Source organism: Alosa pseudoharengus, unplaced genomic scaffold (genome assembly GCF_046254945.1).
Source record: "Alosa pseudoharengus isolate Yale_2024_CS ecotype anadromous, Long Island Sound unplaced genomic scaffold, YU_APseudo_1.1 YU_APseudo_1.1_scf_10, whole genome shotgun sequence".
NCBI lineage: Eukaryota > Metazoa > Chordata > Actinopteri > Clupeiformes > Clupeidae > Alosa > Alosa pseudoharengus.
This window is the reverse complement of record NW_027468565.1, coordinates 9,173,191-9,193,190: the sequence shown is the minus strand read 5'-3', so window position 1 is coordinate 9,193,190 and position 20,000 is coordinate 9,173,191. Positions and strand designations below refer to the sequence as shown.

The window sequence follows — 20,000 nt, the reverse complement described above, 5'->3', positions numbered from 1 at the left end:
TAACTTGAACGTTATGCTACTCCATTTAATTGGGAACGTGTCTGAGCGCGCATGAGAGGGAGACAGAGAGCGGCAGGTTCCAGCTGACTTGTCATTGTTGACAGGCCTTATTTGATATCTCCTTATAAGAAACTTTTAAAAGGAAATCCTGAAGGCAATAATAGTTCCCCCTGGCCAATTTTCAAAACCCAATGTGGCCCTTGAGCTAAAAGGTCTGCCCATCCTGCTCTAGTAGAACCACCAACTAAGTGGGGGATCTGAATGAAGCACTGTGACAGAAATGCTGTCTGTGATGGAAAGGAGGATTCCAATAAAACATTCCTGACACAGGCTTTTAAAAATCTACAAAGCTAAAATAATAAAATGAATAAATCAAAAATATAAAAAATATGTTCTACTTGTTTGCACTACAAAGACGACCCCATGGCTGTGACACAGCACTGGGGTACAGAATCTGTGGGGGGACAAGCACACTGGCAGCCATGCCAACTCTGAGCAGCACTGAGTGCTTACCCCAGCTAAAAACACAGATTTTTCTCTCAGTAGGGGGGGGTGGGGCGTGCGCCATCCCCGTTGGTGGGAGACAGAGAGGTGCAGAACACCACTGCAGTTTATGGTCATCATGAACAAGCCCTTCATGGCCTGTCAGAGGTGATCAGAAGCGTGGGAGGGGAGTGCTGAGCGGCTGAGTAATACAAAGAGGACCCCTCGGGCACTTTAGTCACCTGGACACAACCAGCCTCCTCTCAGGAACTTGTATCAGTTATATGCCCACCTTCCCTCCCTGGGATCAACCAACCACCTAGAGCCAGGCCATCCGTGTGAATAAAAACCTGTTCCAAAGCAACCTGCTGGTTAAAGAAAGCTAAACCAAAACGAACTAAACAAACAAACACTTACCTCCACTCCTAACAGAGAACTACCCTAAGCAGAGGGCAGAGACACGATGCAGGGCTGGGAATCTTGTGGCTCTTTAAAAAAAGCAGCGCTGAGCCCATGGAGGACAGGTGGTCAGTGGAGGCCAGGGGTTTATGGGTGTGTTGCACGAAGCAGGCTTATTAAAGACCAGATGGCATGGACCGACATGCCACTGGTGTATAGATGTTTGGCTTTTTACGATGGCGAGACAATGTCAAAGCTAATGTCAAAATAAAATAAATAGTTTGTGACTGTGATAAAGGGCATGGCTTCTACACTGGTACAAGAGACTGGCTACATACCTAGGAGCAGCTCAAATGACAAATAGCTGAGAGTAAACAAAAGTTCATGACATATAATGAATGGTCTCCGACTTTGCTTGCTGTTTTCTGCTCTATGTTGAAAATCTATTCGAATTTGAGAACGAAAAATGTTGACTTGCAGCCAAAGAGTAGCAGCCGGTTTCGAAGATCAATAATAGCAGGTTGCTTGAGGGCTAAAGCTATGCTGATGTGACATTTCAGCTGAGGTTCCCAAGCCAGGGAAAGAGAAAGGGGACCGCCTATTTGTTTCCCTGAGTAAACAAAACAAGAATTCATGCACAAGAATGTAAAATGTCTTCCTCTCAATCTGCCTGCTTTAATTAGCAGCAGTTTCATTCCCCTTCAAAAAGTGAAAATAAACTTCACAGCTGCAGGTTCCTGGTCACCTGCAGAGAGAGGATGGTGGCCTGTAGAGGCCAGACCTTACCTTGAAGGCAAACTTGCGGCTGATGTGGTCATCGGGGTCGACTGGGGAGATGACGTAACTGGGCAGAGGAATGCTTCCTAGGACCGACTCCTCTCTGCTGTCTGCCAAGAGTATGCAGCATTACACACACACACACACACACACACACACACACACACACACACACACACACATGCGAGCACACACACACACACACACACACACACACACACACACACACACACACAAATACACACACACACACACACACACACACACACATACAGAGAGAGAGAGAGGTCACCAAGTGCTCTATTATCAGCCTGTGCCAGCCAGGCCTCTGTCCACTCTAACGCCTTGGGCATCCTGGTGCCAACAAAACCTTCCCTCAGCTAACCCCGCCCCCCCATCACCCCTCTCCCCACCCTGCCACCCCCTGTTTTCTATTGACTGCATCACTCTCTCTCTCTCCCTACCTCTATCCTTCCCTCTCTCTCTTCCTCCTCTCCTGACCTCTCCCCCATCCTTACTCTCACCAGGCTGCTAATATCAGCTTTAATTCACACCTTTATATTTAGGCACTCGCACATTAAACAGAGCTGTGATCACTTCTTTCCACAGGACTGTGTGAGAGTAGGGATTCGCCTGGGTGTGGGTGTGGGTGTGTGTGTGTGTGTGTGTGTTCCCATGTGTAAGAAAGGGGAACAGAATGGTGGCTGAGAAGGTGTTGGAAATGGGAGTGAGAGTGTGTGTGTCTGTGCGTGCACGTGTGCGTGTCCAAGGGTATGCAGTAAGCATGTGTGTGTGTGTGTGTGTGTGTGTGTGTGTGTGTGTGTGTGTGTGTGTGTGTGTCTGTGTTTGTGCATGTGTGTGTGTGTGTGTGTGTGTGTGTGTGTGTTTGTGTGTGTGTGTGTTTGTGTGTGTGTGCATGCCAGTAATCACATGCATGTGTGAACTGGGGTAGAAGCTGTAACTGAAGGGTAAGTGTGTGTGTGTGTGATGGGCGATAAGGATGGCTAGTCTGAAGGACGTAATGGTTAAAAATAAATTCATCACTTGGGCCGTAGACCTCTCTTATCGCCACTCTGATGGATGGACAGGTGGCAGCCAGGCAAGCTGCAGCGGCAGGATAAATTACCCATAATGACCAGGCTACCCCCGACAACACCAACCAATAGAGGAGCAGCGATGTGGAGTCAGAGCATGTGTGCATGTGTGTATGAAGGTCTAAAGCATGTGTGTATGAAGGTATGCAGGCACACGAAGTATAATGATTGTGTGTGTGTGTGTGTGTGTGAGAGAGAGAGAAAGAGAGAGAGAGAGACTGCAGATGCCATTATAACTTTGATAATACCATTAATCAGCCTCCAACTGCACACTGCTGTGCAGAATTAACATCTAATTATATAATTACCACTTAATTACCCGGGTCTACACGTTAGGCATGCAGGAAAGTGATAAAAAGGAGAGAGGAAGAGAGGTAAAGGGGGGGGGGGGAAAGAAAGAGTGTGTGTGAGAATGTGAAAGAGAGGGAGAGGGGGTGAGAGAGACAGAATATAGAGAGTGAAAATGGAGTACAAGAGTTGAAAGTCTTGACTACATTAAAAGTCTAAAAGCGTTTTTATAAATGCCTCATTCCATCTGTTTTGGCCAGGGTGGGGGTGGCTGGAGTAATCTGTACTCTTGAAAGATTAAGTCTCAGTATTGGCCTTATGTAAGGAGATTCCATCACAGCACTGAGGAGACATCAATCACCCAAAATGGTGGCATTCTTCATAGTGTATGCATAAAAAGGATGCATCCTCCTTTGGACCCATGGGATGGCTTCTGTATATTCATTGTCTGTTCATAGACCCATTGACTTTAGGATAAATTGTAAAATTTTCTTCATACAATACGTATATACAAGGCAAGACATATACATATACAGTACATGTGTACTGTATACAACACAGAACAATTACAGCCTGAACAGAGTCTGTGGTTTGAAGATTGAAGCCCCAGCGTTGCATTCAGAGCATTCAGAGTACCTTTTGTTCTGCTCTGGCTCTGTCATACTCAACATCCTGTTCCTGTCTGTGTACTTTGCGAGACCTTGAGAATATGTGTGATTTGCCATTCTGACTCACCTTTATAATAAAACAGGCAGTAATCAGCCAACACGAACCATTTCCTCTTCCACAGACGCAAGCCTGAGCTGTCCTGAAACATAAACGCACAATTAAAGACACATTCACAATTATGTACAAGCACAAGCACAAGCACACAAGCACACACACAAGCACACACACACACACACACACACACACCGGTGGGAGTATGCCATTTGTACCGCTACCATGCTGAAACAGTCATAAAACTATGTTTAGTGGTGAAAATAATTATCTAGAACACACGCACAATTATCTTGAGATACAAATGCACCACAATATCAGTGCAATTACACATCATTAGTCAAAATACATTAAAACTGTCCCAAGGTTGTTCCAGCTCAGTCACACCACACTAAAGCCGTACAAACATATTATCACTACTCATCTGAAAGAGCCAAGCTCTGAAGAAAATTGTTTTGCTCAGGCAGTGGACTGAAGGAAATACACAATTCACACCATTCAAAGAATTCTCAGAAAAACACCACAAGAAGTAGCCAAGACACTCAGAGTAAACAAGATGTTTGTTTGTGTGTGTATGTGAGTGAGCATGTGTGTATGTGTGTGTGTGTGTGTTAATAGTGTGTTACTGTGAATGGGTGTCTGTACATCTGCTAGTCTGTAATAATAGGTTTTGTTTGCTGTTTACACCAGTGTGGGTGTAATTGGGCGCGTCTTGTGATCCGAGGTCCCTTTGATTAGTGTGTGTCTCTGTGCGGGGCGGCTCATCCGCGTCACTCATTCATTCTGGCTAACTAAACAGCACCTGAGAGACTCCTTAGCATAACACAGACTCGAGAGCCTGATGACATTCACAGAAAGTCTGCATGACAGTCATAGCAACCAGGAAGTGTCTTTTCGAATGTCATTTATTACAAGGCAATAAACAAGAGTATGCTGTAATATTCTGCAGTGCCTCCACAATAGTCCGGTGCCGTTCAAGGATCAGACAAATGCAGGGCTTAAAGCAAGGAACATTTCTGTTATCAGACAAGTTGTTGTATATAAAATGATATTTTTTCAAATCTTAAACAGCCTGGCCCATGCCTGAAATCAGGCACAGTGCCTGAGAGCTTTAAGCCCTGCGAATGCAAGGCTTTTTATTTGTTATCAGCCACATTATGACAAGTTAAGATTAAAGGAAAACTTCGGTCTAAAATCAAACTAGGACTAAAATTATATTAATCAAGGTAAGTTTTGAGTAAGATCGGATATAGATCAGAGTTTTCCTTTAAAACATTGGATATAGATGTTCATAACCGTTACAAGCTAATGCAATCTGGCTCCATTTAATTCCCATCAAACAAGTCAGAACGTGCTCCTCATGCTAAACATAATGTTGGTAGAGGGATCCTCACATTACCCAGGGAACTTGTTTGTGTGTGTGTGTGTGTGTGTGTGTGTGTGTGTGTATGTGTGTGAGTGTGTGTGTGTGTGTGTGTGTGTGTGTGTGTGTGTGTGTGTCTGTGTCTGTCTATGTGTGTAAATAATATGCATGTGATTGTATGAATGTGTAAAATAAGTGTGATACATAAACACTTATGATCGTGTAATATAAGCATGTGTGTGTGTGTGTGTGTGTGTGTGTGTGTGTGTGTGTGTGTGTGTGTGTGTGTATCTACTTGTGTCTATCTCACCTGTTTATATAGCCATCCCCGCACCACCACAGGAATGTTGGGGTTCCTCTTGATAGACTGCTCCCGCTTCCCAAAGCTGTACACACGGCTGGACGATCTGAGGCTCTAAAACACAGAGACATCAAATTCTACCTCTCATTCATTCAATCATCCATTCATTCAGTAGTGTAATAGATGGTACCACTAGTGAGAATTAGTGAGTATTGATTCGAGCTGGACTTGGTTCAACGGTCAGAACTATCTCATCAAAGGTTGTTTAAGAGTACCCTACTAATATGTCATGCCTTCTGACTGTCCAAAATGACATTGAAACCGTTGACAATCAGACAGTATAAAATGAATCCTCACAGCAATCAGAATGAACTTTAACAGTTGTTATGGTCTGAGGTCTGTCATGTAATACTCTATTCACTGCCACCATATTCCTTACATGCAATCTCTCTGTCTGTTTGTTCGTACTGGTGCAGACACAGCTTTATGTGTACCCAGTCAGCATTGCTGCGTAAATGTCTTCTGTATGCTTCAGATGGTTGTAAGTGGGAAAGGCTGCTGGTTTTTTGGTCTCTCCAGGGTGGAGACAAACGCTAATTACAGCGACGAGGACTAACGAAGCGTGATCAAAGTGACGCCTCGGGATCCCTGTCAAACCGACTCCCGCTTCACGCTGCTGTGTTTACAGAAACGGCTTGCAGCCGCGCGTGTGGGTGTGAAGCGCACGCTGGCGGAATCCTACGTCACATTCTCCTACATTTTGCCTATTTCTCTACAGATTCTGTTGCGAAAATACATCTGCACTCAGTCAGGAGTTCTATGCTGTCTCTGTTGGTGTAGGAGTCACTATTACAGCAGGCTATGGTGACTCCTCAGGTACTAGCAATGCAATTGCCACCCCCATGGGACTATAATGTCTGTCAGAGTGCAAATCAATCACTGACCGTCACAGGCCGTCTGGGACCTAACTGACTGCAAGGTCCAGGACACAGATCAGGACACGGATGGGCACACAAGATAAATGCTTTAACAGAAGAGCGCTTTCACAGGTAACCCTTTCACTACCAGAGTCACACTCTGCCTCAAAGCAGAGAAACAGCACAGCCACCCTTGTCAAGTTATAATAAATCAGGCATACAATAAACTGAGATCATTCATCATTCAAACATCATTTCTGTGGCTAAAGGCCCCAAACCATTTCAAAATAATTCAAGCTTCATTAATAATCCAAAACGTCCCTTCACAGCGAAATAAATTTAATTTCATTTTAGAGAAGAAGGCCTTAGATATGGCCCATAAATGAAATATACAGTATATTAGGCTGTCAATACAATGCTGTGAATTGTAGCTAAGGCAGTGCAAATGCAAGGGAAAGGACTCTATGGTGACCACATACTGCATGGGAGGGGTGTATGTGTTTGGCTAACTGTCAGGAAAAAAAGCTGAGTATGCCTTTTCTTCTATGGAAAATAACAATAGACGAGCAGCAATGCTCAGTGCTGGGGAGACTGTCTAACTATGTATACTAAATGTACAGTCCAAGTACCCTTATTTGGTTCGGTGTTTCAGATAAGTTCACATTCTCTTATTGCCCGACAGACAAATGCATTACTAATGATAATGTATAGGAACATACATGCCTTCCACAAAAATACACTTTATGAGGGCTAGTACCTACTTCAGAATCTGCTAAAAAAAAACTGCTCTGCTTGCTGGCTAGTAGCTACCATGCTCCATTCAGTTCCAAATTCTTCTTCTCAACCCACTAATTCTTGGTAGACATTTTCTGCCAGATCAAACACTGAGGATTGGAAGTAAAAGAGGACGTCCAGTCTTACCTTGGAGGTGTGGTTTCCGGAGGCTGGGGGCACGGTGGCGGCAGTAGGTGCCTCGGTGACCTCACTGGGAGGGTAGGGGTCCGTTTGGGGAGGCTGCAGAGCGGACATGCGCACCGTCACTGGGGGGCTGCAGGGGGCAGAGATGACAACTGTGTTACACCTCACAGACCTGACCCAGACAGTAGCACACTCAACATGGAGCGTGAATATGTGTGTGTGTATGTGTGTGTGTGTGTGTGTGTGTGTGTGTGTGTGTGTATGTGTGTGTGTGTGTGTGTGTGTGTGTGTGTGTGTGTGTGTGTGTGTATGTGTGTGTGTGTGTGTGTGTGTGTGTGTGTGTGTGTGTGTGTGAAATATAAGGAACAAATAAGAAGAAACCACAATGGCAGCTAACAGAGGGAGAGAGGGAGAGTGGGAGAGGGGTGGTGGACAGTGACTGAGAGAGAAAGGAGAAGAGAGAGAAAGAGAGAGTGCAAGGGAATCTGAGTGCCAATGAGACAACCCTGGGAGTGGTCTGGCACTTAGCAAACTCATCAGCGAGCAGAGCACAGGTGTCTGTGTGTGTCTGCTGTGTAGTCACCTGCGGCTAGAACCCTTTGTGCTTCCCGCTCACCTGGGCCCTCTTCTCTCCTTCTCTCCTCTAGCTAGCAACAGGTGTCAGGTGACAACTCATAACGCATTCCAAACACCAGGGCACATCCAGTCAAATGCGAGAGGGGAACGTGCTGTCTCATGTGTCATGCGTTCCATAATAGCAACCACATGAGAGTGCTAAGTACAGTACATGTGTGTATGTATGAAGGTGAATGGGGGGGGGGGGTCGTGAGATGGGTGGAGGAGGTGAGGGGGGGGGGGGGGGGTACTGAGCTGAGGCCCGTGGAGGGAGGGCGACAGATTGATCAGGGATTAGCTCTGTGCAAGGACCCTCGTCCAGCTGTACGCACAGAGAAAGCCTGAGCCTCAGCGAGCACCACCACCGGGGTCAGGTTCTGGCATCGAGGCTTTCATCATCGTATCATATGTCCTCTCAGAGTTGGCTAAGCCAAGTGCCGGTGGAGATACATGGTAAGGACATACGGAAACAAAACAAAACAAAAGTCCAGGAAATTACTTTTTTTCTGTAGTCTGAGTCATCTGAGGTTTCACCTACAAATGATATCAACATAACAGATCTGCGCGGAAGCCCAGAACAGTGAAACCTGTGTAAGCATGAGTCAGCACCAGAACTCAGGAACGATCTGGTACTGATTTGGCTGATCTGCACCAGTTGCGCGCCTGATCCGTTCCAAATCCAGTCCGATAGCCCTGAGACTGCAGGAGGGCAGCACTGTGCGGGAGGCATGCTGAGTCGTCCCTTTCCTTCCTCATTATGAGGCCTTGAGACTCCAGCCTTGTGGAGTGCTGTGGAGTGCTGTGGAGTGCTGCCACTCTCCCCCTCGCCGCCCAGCATCTGATCTACCAACCCCCCCCCCCCGTCCTGCCCTCTCTCCTCTCCGGCCTACCCACTCCCTTATCAGCCCCTTAATGTGAGAGGGGGGATGACAGATCCTGCCCTTAAATGGCTGCTCTGGGACCTGCGTCCATATTTAGCTCAGTAATTAGACTTTGGGGGGGCAGAGGGGTGAGGAATGCTGTTCCAAGGGCACAGAGCAAGGGAAGGGGGGGGAGAGAAAGAGAGAGAGAGAGAGAGAGAGAATGGGACAGGGAAAGAGAGAGAGAGGGGAGAGGGAGAGAGGTGGGGGAAGAGATTGACAGAGCTTGATGAAAGGCTTAAGGAAGCCCTCCTCCCATCTGGACACAATCAAGCACCTCGGAGGTCGGCCGTAATTAGCTTAACTGCTAACTGAACAACAACGGCGCCGCACCAACGCTGCGGGATGGATGCGCTCGCTCTACAGTGGAATCCTGGTGGCCCATGACCCGTCTGTCACTCCCCAGCCTCTCAAGCACTACCGGGCTTCAATAATTCATTAAAGGCTGAGTGGGCCACTTCACAGACAACAGCTGGGTTTTTTGGAGCCGACCCAGTGCAGATCTCTTCAAGAATCGTCGGCGACCATGTCTCGCGCTAATGGGGTTCCCAAATGAGCCCTTTGTATTGTGATCATGATGCTTGAAGTGACAACACAATCAGACGCTTTCACAGAGAGGCTATCTATTAGACTGCAGTCTCTGCTCAAACAGGACCAGGTGATCTGGTGCCAGGAGAACAAATGAAATGGATTTAATCTCAGGAAATAATTCATTTTACCTGACATCTCTGAGCTGACCACAGATTAAATTGAAGAAAAGCCACAGACAAAGGCCATTTCACAAGAAAAACATCAAGAAAGCCTTGTCAAAAAAATGCATAAAGCACTAAAATTGCCATGCCCTTCATTAATGCACAACTGCATCACTGGTCTGACAACTGCATACATTATACAAGTGAACCTGCAGTATGTAATGTGATAACGCCAAATTAGATCCGCAAAGATGTTGACAAGAAGAGTCTGGTCAGCTTCCATGTTAATTTATTTCATTAAAAACCGCAGGAGTGTGACAGTCCATGAAGTGTGTGCGGTTCACGTCAGGACAGGGAGAGCAGAGCAGCTGTGAGTCAGGCTCTTGTGCTTCTACCTCCCTCCCATCCCTGAGTGGACTTATCCCCACGGGAGGATTCTCAGTCAGACCGCCTCGCCTCCGCTCACTTCTACTACCATTACACGCGCAGACAGACAGACAGAAAGACAGACAGACAGACAGACAGACAGACAGAGATCCAGGGCTGGACGCTGGCCTAGTCCAGTCCAAATCAGGCTCGGAACTGTTCCAGAGCGTGGAAAGTGGCTTTCAAGGTGCAAGTTCAGAAGTGCCAAGACCACAGGCGGAGAGGTCAGAGGTCAAGAATTCCAGTGCGTTTGCTGCTCCTCCGCTCCGTGTCTGTGTTGCTCTTCTTGTGCTTAGGAACATTTTGAATGCAGAGTCATTTTTGGCACTTCATACAAGTCAAATCCTGGAGGCCAGTGAGTACAAAAGACTTGTCATAGCAAGCACAAGATGCTCTGAGCAGAACCATGCTTTCTCCAGCACACGCACCATCCCTTTAAGAAACATTCTCCCCGCTCCCATTCAGACTTTAGTGGATTAGTAAAAAGAAGCCCAAGCATTCACGTTGCCTCTGTTGATGCTGATGAAAGACTGATGTTGAAAAGACATACAGTGTTGAAACCTACTAAGGCCAGCGCCCCAAAGCTGTAGGACTGAGGAGGATCATTCATTCATTCACCTGTTGAGATGGTCCATTCAGGTTCACTGCATAAGGAAATGTTTACAAACGACAAATAGGCTTTCAGGAGATGTGGGATTGACACGACCTTGCTAAGACTTGTTAAGGCTCGGCATCTGTTCCTACCGAAATATGCTGTCTTCCCAACAAAATGGGTCTGACTGCTGCCTGGCAACCTGCCCCAGGGGCCTCAGGAGAAACTTCAACTCAGTGTGATGGCAGGAGTGTGAACCTGTTCCCAGACAGGCAGACTCTGAGTCAGCCCAACGGAGGGCAGCGGCTGGAGACTAAGCCGAACAAAACCAGTCTCAAAAGCGAAGTGGCAGCAATATCCAGCCACCGAGGGGAGATTCAGAGCAGGCCTGACAGCACCTGGACTCGCCACTGAGACCAGCCAAGCGCAGCAGCTAACTCAGAGCTGGGAAACCCCTGCCAGGTGCCGCCACATTCACCATGTTCACCAACTACCGACTGTCCATTAAGACCACCTCTAAACATCTCATCAGAGTGCCCTTTTTCATGGTTCTATCATTTAAGTCTCTCCCACTGTAAGTAATGTGCATCAGTTAGCAGTTAACATGGTGAGAACTGAGAGAGTAGATAATCATAATCTGTGAGATGCTCACAAAGCTGCTACTACAGCAACACTTTGCAAATCACACCAGAAATGACAGCGCTTATGTAGTTATGTAGTCATACTGACATTTTGGATCTGGTAAGAGCAGCACGCATCAGCACCTAGTCTGCTGTGGTCTTTTGCACCTTTATTACAGTAGTAGACAGACCAACCTCAGGCATAGTCATCCACACATTCAATCTCTCTCTATCTCTCTCTCCATATGTGTCTGTCTCTATGCACTGTCATAGAGAAATAGAGAGAGAGAGAAAGAGAGAGAGAGAGAGAGAGAGCTGCTAATAAGAGGAATCCATCAGCTACTGGCAGGACAGACCATCTCAAGGCGACCTCCTCAGCCTCTGGAGTAAGAGTCAGAGTTATACGTGATATGCTAACAAACCAGCTCTGTATAAGAGCAGATATTCTCCTCCCAACTGTGCAACATGAGGATATATCAACCTTTGAAGGTTTCTTCAAAGAATGGCGCTAATGTAGATGAAATCAGGCTCAGGGAGTAAACGATTGTACATAAAAAAAAAATCAAGCTAACCTAAGATGAGCTTTCCTCCAAGGTGGCCACTTAAACATTTATAGTGCCATCTAAACTTTTTGTTTTAAGAAGTGCTCTGAATAATTTGGTATGTATCACTGATATATCCACTGTAGCCTTCATTTTCTTCTCTTTTTCTGTTTTCTTCTCTCCTTCTTCTTCTTCTTCTTCTGCCTCTTCACCATCTCCTTCACAAATGTTATGCTACAGGCTTCAGAGAAGCATTCAATGCTGAGGAATCTCCTTTGTTGTGAAGCAGCCTTTGGTTGGCACAGAGTTCTACAGCGTTCTCATGTTTATTCTATGAATGTGCAGCCAGGGAGCATCATAGCAATATTCAGCTGCTCCCCTCTCCCAAGAGGCCAGCTAGAATTCTACCTCAGAATCATGACACATGAAATATCTCTCACAAATGGAGTTGGTTTTATCTTGATAGCACAAAATGAGTTGCTTAAATATGGTGCAGTTGTTTAATTTCAAACATTTAAGTATCCTTGGAGACATACCAACCACATTGAGGGATGGTACAGTTCAAAAAGGCAAGTCCCTACCAGCGTGTCTTAGCTCGAGGGTGTGAAATTTAGGGCAAGTGCACAACGATGTTATTAAAAAATACAGTGCCCTGCTTAATTACTTACAACATGCAAACAGATCATGAATTACACACTATGTACAATGTGCTGTGAATTCCTCACGGGCAAATGATCGCAGCTTTACGTGTATAAAAGTTACATAATAATTTGTTTTCATCATCAGTCAACATCACAATGATCATGACCCCCCCATACCCTATGAACATTAACAGTATTGGTATTCTTAAGATTCTGCTACAAACACGTTTCCCTAATTGGATTACATCAAACCAACAGTTGTAATGCCAGCTCTCTCTATTCTGTTTGATCCCAAGGGGCTTCAAAGCACTAGTCTTACCAGTCAGAGACACTGCTCGGCGTTACATAAAACACAAGCCAACAATGTGGGCGGCGAACACCGCTGCTGTCACAAGAAAGGGAGCGTGGTGGTGGGGGTGTGCTACTCACAGATCCTGCAGCAGGAACTCAGCGTTTTCGGGCGAGAGCTGTCCCGTCACTGGGTGCCAGTACGTCGTCTTCTGCTGGTTATGGCTGCGGAGAGAGAACGACACCAAACAAAACAGGGTGAGGGGAAGGGGGTAAAATTAGCCTTGCGGTCATTCCTCTGTCCCTCAGGGTCACTAGCTGTAGTGTGTGTGTGCGTGTGTGTGTGTGTGTGTGTGCGTGCATGTGTGTTTATGGAGGGCCTGTAAGAGGGTGGCATATCTCAGGGAGGAGTTTGTGGCTTTCCCATGTGTGTGCAGAATGCAGCCCCTCTTGGTCTCTCAAGGCTAACACGGTCAGTCCAGCCTGACCTGGCCACTCCAGCGCGGCATACCAGCCGACAAGCGCTGGGAGTCAGCATCAACACCAGAGTGTCACAGCTGTCTCCAGCTACAAACACTTTGCTGCCCATAACAATACACTGCTTAAAAAAAATTAAGGGAATACTTCAATAATACACTGGATCGGTACTCTGACACCGTTTGGTTCAATTAAAACTTTTGAGGCTAGTGTTTTATTTTGCAAGAACTGTCAGACATTCTGTGAATGTAGTTTGAGAATGGAGAAAAGGGTGGAAGGTTTCAAAAAATGTGTTTTAACAATTGTGGAAAACTGTAAGTGTTCCCTTAATTTTTTTGAGCAGTGTACAATGATATCATTTAAAAATGCAACCGTATAAGAAAGGAAATTAAACAAGCATCTGACAAGCATCTTATGTAACATCAAATCAACATCAAGAAAACATGATTCTAATGAATTTACACTTGCATTCCAGACATTCAAACATGATTTGCGACATTCAAAGCAAGTATTTCTAATGAAACTGTTTTTGTTCCGTGGCACATTTCGAGTGTGTAAAAAAAGAAAAAGCTTGTTTTGAACTTATGAAACAAACACCACGGGGGATAAAGCTTGTTACTGCCTGTCTGCATTTGAATGACACATGCACTGCACACAGACACACTTCATCCAGACGTACTCAGGGCTCTACAGTGCGCCCATTTTACAAAATGATGCAATAAAATAATATGCAAAAAAAAAGTGCAATAAAATAATAGGCGCTAAAAAATATTTAGGCGCACTGGTGCGAATGACTTCTAACCATGTCAACGTTTGTCTACAAAATACACCGCAAACATTACTGGTGCAAACCATAGAATCACGTTGCGAATGCAGCATAAAAACTACACCTCCCATCAACGTTAGCAGTTTTGCGTTGTGACTCGCTAATAGTCACTTGTATCAAATCCAAGAGCGCGCAGAAAAAGCGGAAAGACTAGCCAGCCAAGATGCAAAAATTGAAGAAATTAGTTCTTCTATCCACCGAATTCATTGGATATAGGAGGAACAGGATGAAAGGTAACCTAACATGCCTTTTAGCCCAGTTGATGTATTGGCTGCAATATTCAAAATATAGCTGTAGCGAACCGGTGTTACATGGCAACTGGCTCCCATGTTAACTGGCTGCGTTGATGACATTTCATGATTGATGACCAGTCTTTGACAGATGTGGCCGCTTGCAGATTTGTCACTTTCTGATATACTAGAGACGCACACAAATATGCATGACATGTTTAAAAGTCAAAATTGTATGTAGTACTACATGCATTGGACCATGAATATGCCACCCAAAAAACAAACACCTAAATTAACTCCACGTGGGTATCGAACCACGAATAAATTGACCTGTTTTCTTTGTAATAGCGTCTATCCACTTGCGCCACGAACCAGCTGACGATACTCACAGAAATTGACTTCAGTTGTATGATTAAAAGAAGTCAGCTAACGTTATTATAATTGTAACAAGTTAACATAGCTGTTCATGTTATCTGGCTACCATGTTATCATGCTACCGTTGCCCAAGCCATTTAGTAGGCCTTCAAAGTATGGTTAAGTTTTACAAACGTTTCACTGAGGTTATAACCTATAGGCTGTGGCCGCCCCTACCTGAAGTGTAGAGCCACATGAACGTCAGCAAATAAATTAAATGAAAATGTGTTGCCTAATTGTGTATCCTTTTGTCCAGCCTATTCTTTTAAGAATTCAGTTCATGAAACACAGGCATTGAAACGCACATTGCAATGGGCAGGAGAAGTCTATAACGTGTCCATATTTTACACAAACTTTGAGCACAGGGAGAGTCAAAACTCTTAGGCTTATAGGCTATTAATGTTACTGTTGCTGACATGTAAACATGAGTTTGATGTTTTTTTGATACTTTATTTCCAAATTCGTGAGTTGGTGCTTCTCCTGTGGCGCAACAGGTTAATGCCTTTATATTGCTTTTTCACGCAGTCGACATGGGTTCAATCCTCATCACACGTTTTTTTTTATTATTATTTATTTATTTTTAGACCAGCAACGCTTCCTCAATTTAGGCTACAGATACTAGGTGGCCACAGAGAGCCTGACCAGCAGTCAGTGAAATGTTTGAAAACTTAACCATGATACTTTGAAGACCTACTGGCTTGGGCAACTGCTGTAGCAAGACAACACCATCAGCCATGTTAACTTGCTACAATCATCAGCTGACTTCTTCTAATTGTATAGACTAACTCAATTAAATTTCCCTATGATTTATCAGCTGGTTCGTGGCGTAAGTACGTAGATGAATGGTTGTCATGTAGGAGGTTTCATTTAGGAAGCAGGTTCGATACCCACGTGGAGTTATTAATTGGGTATTTATTTGTTTGGTGGCATATTCATGGTCCAGTGTATGTAGCGTACTACAGAAAATTTTGACATTTAAATATGTCATACATATTTGTATTTGTTCGTCTCCAGTTTCCATCAGAAAGTGACAAATCTGCAAGCGGCCACATCTGTCAAAGAAACGTCATCACTCGTGAAACGTCATCAACGCAGCCAGTTAACATGGGTGCCAGTTGCCATGTAACACCAAGTAGCCTCCCGTAATACTCCAATTTTATTCAAAGGTAGAACTACTGACAACTCCAGGCTTCCACGCATGCTTGTTTGTTTACACCGAATACAAGCTGAAGTGCAAAACGAAAGTAGCCTAACGTTTGCCTACTGCCCCCATCAATGCAGATATTTCAAATAAAAACTAAAAGTATAAAACATATATCCTTGATTAGCCTATGTTGGGTTTTGTGGAAGAGAAAATTGACTGTTTTAGTAGTAGTATTAGGCAGTATGCAGTCAGATAGGTCACCATAGGCATATTTGGATTAGCTTCAGATGGATTCACAAATAAATAAATTAGCCTACATTTGGCAGGATACTTGATATACAGGCTAAATGCAAATATGGCAATGTATTATATTTTTTTACATTAACAAAATGTAGGGAAATAGAACAGACTCAAAATAATGTAGGCACTGATCTTTAAAATCCTGTTTCCTGTAGCCTAAATGTTGTCAGTCATTCTTAATATTCGCAATTGGTGCACTGGCATGTTTAACTGTAAAATGCAGTATAATGTTACATTATGTGTAAGTTAAGTACAGAACTGACTGTGCGCCCAAATTTTTGTCAGTGCTCCTAAATTTTTTAACTTGGGCGCACAAGTGCTCCTGGATAAAAAATGTTAGTGTAGAGCCCTGGTACTGTAAAGCTTAGTCAGGACTGGCTAGACGTAAAGCTTAGTCAGGACTGGCCAAAGTCTGAAGAAGGTAAAATGCATGGACCTTGTCAGCACTCTGTCAACACAATGTAGTGCTGTAGGTTTAAACTCACTAATGTAGATTTGAAAAGGAAATCACACATTTCTTAAGAGAATAAGTCCTTGTGAATCAGCATGCTGCATTGTCTGTTTTAGAAAATGTGACCCTTGACCAATCACGGGATGTCTAAGTGTGCTTTCTCTTAATCATCTAGTCACTAGTGTGTGTCATCATCCAAAAAACTAAATGCCATTAGCCAACATTTGGCTTGCTCACAGCCACTACCACAGACCTGTTGAAATACTTCTTTCACAGAGTCAGTCACACAGACAGACAGCCGACTCTCGTGTTCCCAGTTGAGGTGTGGATGACCACTAACACTGACTGAGTGGTGAAGAAGCAGATGGTAGGCTGGAGAATTACATTAATCTCATCCAAAATGAACTCATAGAGCCCTTATTCTGCTGCCTGTGATACACTCAAATGGAAATCCTGTGTTCCAATCCATTAGATTCCCCTCTCACAGTCTGGATACTGATGTTTTCTCTCAGCATTCCTGCTGCTTTTCACTGCATCGCAGAAAGTGCAATACAATAACATCTACAGTATACCACACTAATTAAAAGGGCTCTACTCAGAATGACTCATTGTCCACAGTCCGTACCTAAGGCTCAACTAGAACAGCACGGACCCTGGGATACCAAGGTCGTGGATCACAGCCTACTTTCTGGGTAGATGCCATTGCCACACACACACCCTCTCGGAGTGATAGATTAGCATGCTGGTGATAGAGGGATGATTGTGACACGACTGACTGTGCCTGAGAGTCAACCTGCTCTTTCTCCTCCATGAGCTCAGCTATGGAATGACTGATGGCTGCATGGAATTTATGTAAACACAGAAACCATGGTAACGGGGCCACCTTTCGCCCTGGCGTGGGTGGAATGGATGGGGAAGGGGAGACTGGGCCTTCTGGTGAAGCGCATCTGAGTGGGCGAAGTAAGCTGATGTGTAGATAAAAATCAGTGTGTTTTTTCTCGCCAGGCTATCATGGCATGACATCCACAGAGACTGCAGCTTCCAAAGATGCTGCATTCCATTCAGAGTAATAATGCACAGTACAAATTACCAACTGTGTGTGTGTGTGTGTGTGTGTGTGTGTGTGTGTGTGTGTGAGTGTGTGTGTGTGTATGTGTTTGTGTCTTTATCTTTACGCCTCACAAACTCTTAAATACAAATCTGTGTTTTAAATAGAATCCCAGTGGGTTCAAACAGAGAGCGAGGGTATTGTTTCCATGTCCAACACTTTCAGCAAGGCCGAGAATGCTTTGAAGGCAGACAGTGGCATAGCTGGCCAGGGTGTTGAGAAACACCTGTCACTCCAACAACACCTCCCATTCATAGCTTACTTTCTTACTACTACTACTACTACATTGGGTTCATTATGGTTAAAGCCTATACAATTTTAACTGATAGGTTAGTCATTGTGCTTGTGAGAGAATGGGGTACTGTACTGCATGGGGTACTGCATGCCATTTTGAAATTGACCTTTTTAATCTAATGTAAACATCTACCAGCCACTGATAAATAAATGTTCAAATTCACTACACTAGGCACTCAATAGTAAATCTTTATTTTGTGCATACATAAACTCTCATCATTGGAGTCTTAGTCTACATCTGTAGGTGAAAAGATCTATATTTATGTTTGTGTCAGCAGATCAACTGAAGGTGTGCGACACAGACACACTGCAGACTGCAGAGCACATCTGAACACGTGAGAGAGCTCTTATTCAGAATCACCAGATGATCACCAGAGCCACTGTGTGGCCACAGCACAAACAAGCCAATATGTCTCATCTCCAATACAGCTGTTCTCTCCTGTTTCTCATCTCTTGAGAGAGACCTGGAGGATTAGATGTTGGTGCTGCTGGTGACCCCTGCACACTGTCAGAACTGCCCTTTGCCTGGTCAGCCAGTACCCTTGAGATCCATCACAAACATACAGGAAAGGCGAGGGGTGGGTGGAGGGGGAGTGTGTGTGTTGATGAGCCACTGAATCCACACTGGGCTGCAGTGAGCGACAGGGGTCACGTGACTCCTATTCCCAGCTCCCACAAAACACCAGTCTGACCATGTGACCATGGGAGTTCTGGACGCTGGAAAGGTCCTGAAGCCGCTGCCAGCCATGTGAGTGAGTCCACGTGAGGCACGATGTGGAACGCATGGATGTGGTGCTTATGGCCACTTCAACACCCACACACACACACACACACACACACCCTCCCCGACAGCCCTGTAGTCAATGTTGAAGAGGTCTGTTTGCCGTTGGAGGTTTGATTGCCTCTTCGTTAAAGTACTTTTTATTTCTGCGGTGGAATGGAAGGCGAGTCCACAAGCCTCCTTTATGAAGGGAAGGGGAAAAAATAAGTAATTCAGTCCTCACTAGAGACAGTGCTGCAATGAGTGGCATGCTCTCCCCTGACCCATCCATCACCTTGACAGCATGTCCCAGCAGCACTCGACCCGTTCAGCTTCATTTTTAAAAAAAGGACGCTCCCACACTGCCTCCACGCCCTACCCAGACACCCACACCTCACCCAAACACCACCCCTCCCCACCCCCTTCCTCAAGAGCAGCATTTGTTTCCCCACTGGCCGGTGGCAGACAGCTGGCTGGTACTCGGCTCGCCTTTCAGATTACTGCGCCAAAACAGATTGCTGGAAAGGCTCTTGTTTTGGCGAGTGGGCGTGTGCAAGGCAAAGGTCAGCGCTATTTAAAGTGCCAAGATGAGGCATTAAAATGCAGGTGAGGTGTGCGGGCAGCAGCAGCAGCAGCCGCGGGCTCGGCTGAACAATGCCCGCTGGACGAGCGGAGAGGTGCCTATCACTCATGCGGAACAAGCAAGAGAGGAAGAGAGAGAGGGAGAGAGAACAAGGGAGGGAGAGAGAGAACGACAGGGAGGACGAGGGAGAGAGAGAGAGAACGAGGGAGGGAGAAAGAGAGATAGAGAGGGAGAGAGAGATGGAGAGAGGGAGAGAGAGAGAGGGAGGGTTAGGGGTAAAGGTGCTGGTGTCTCAGCGCAAATGCTTGATTACAGCGACCGCTGGCCACAAAGAACACCCAGGGAGGACAGCGGCGCAGCATGAATCATTTCCATAATCAGCCATCAAGCCCATGCGGCCTACACCTCTCAGATAAATACACTCAGGGACTCCATTAGTCATGAGCATCAAGAGACAGAGAGAGGTGCATGGAAGAGACACAGGAGAAATTACACCAACATGAGGTAGACAGATAGATAGATAAAGAGAGAGAGATGGAGAGACTATAGATGATAAATGATGACAGAAGAGAGCAGGGCTGAAAGAGAGAGACTGAATTTTGCACACGGGCAAGCAGCTAATCAGCGTTGATGGTCAACACCTAATGTAAAATTTCCAAAGCTTAACTGACCTCAGTGACAACATGCCCAGTGTTCCGCTCTGGGCTCTGCAGTAAAGCCCGACAGCAGGACAGAGACTATGGGTGGCATCAGCAACGCGACAAGTTGGCACAGGCTGGCATTCTAACACCGGCAGACTGCTCCCAGGCTGCCAACC

The 20,000-nt window shown here is 45.4% G+C and overlaps 1 protein-coding gene across 3 annotated transcripts in view; it reads right to left on the bottom strand.

The window, feature by feature from the left end:
- Window positions 1-20,000, bottom strand: part of plekha7a (pleckstrin homology domain containing, family A member 7a) — an 83,058-nt gene that overhangs the window by 20,675 nt on the left and 42,383 nt on the right. For 2 of the 3 annotated variants that reach the window (XM_076262749.1, XM_076262761.1), the window contains 5 exons: window positions 12,738-12,821; window positions 7,264-7,390; window positions 5,435-5,539; window positions 3,777-3,849; window positions 1,669-1,769 (listed from right to left, as the gene is read on the bottom strand). In XM_076262749.1, coding sequence (XP_076118864.1) covers window positions 1,669-1,769; window positions 3,777-3,849; window positions 5,435-5,539; window positions 7,264-7,390; window positions 12,738-12,821 — 490 coding nt within the window. Of the gene's footprint in view, window positions 1-1,668; window positions 1,770-3,776; window positions 3,850-5,434; window positions 5,540-7,263; window positions 7,391-12,737; window positions 12,822-19,854; window positions 19,992-20,000 lie in introns of all 3 variants that reach the window. The other variant, XM_076262756.1, reaches the window with a different exon arrangement.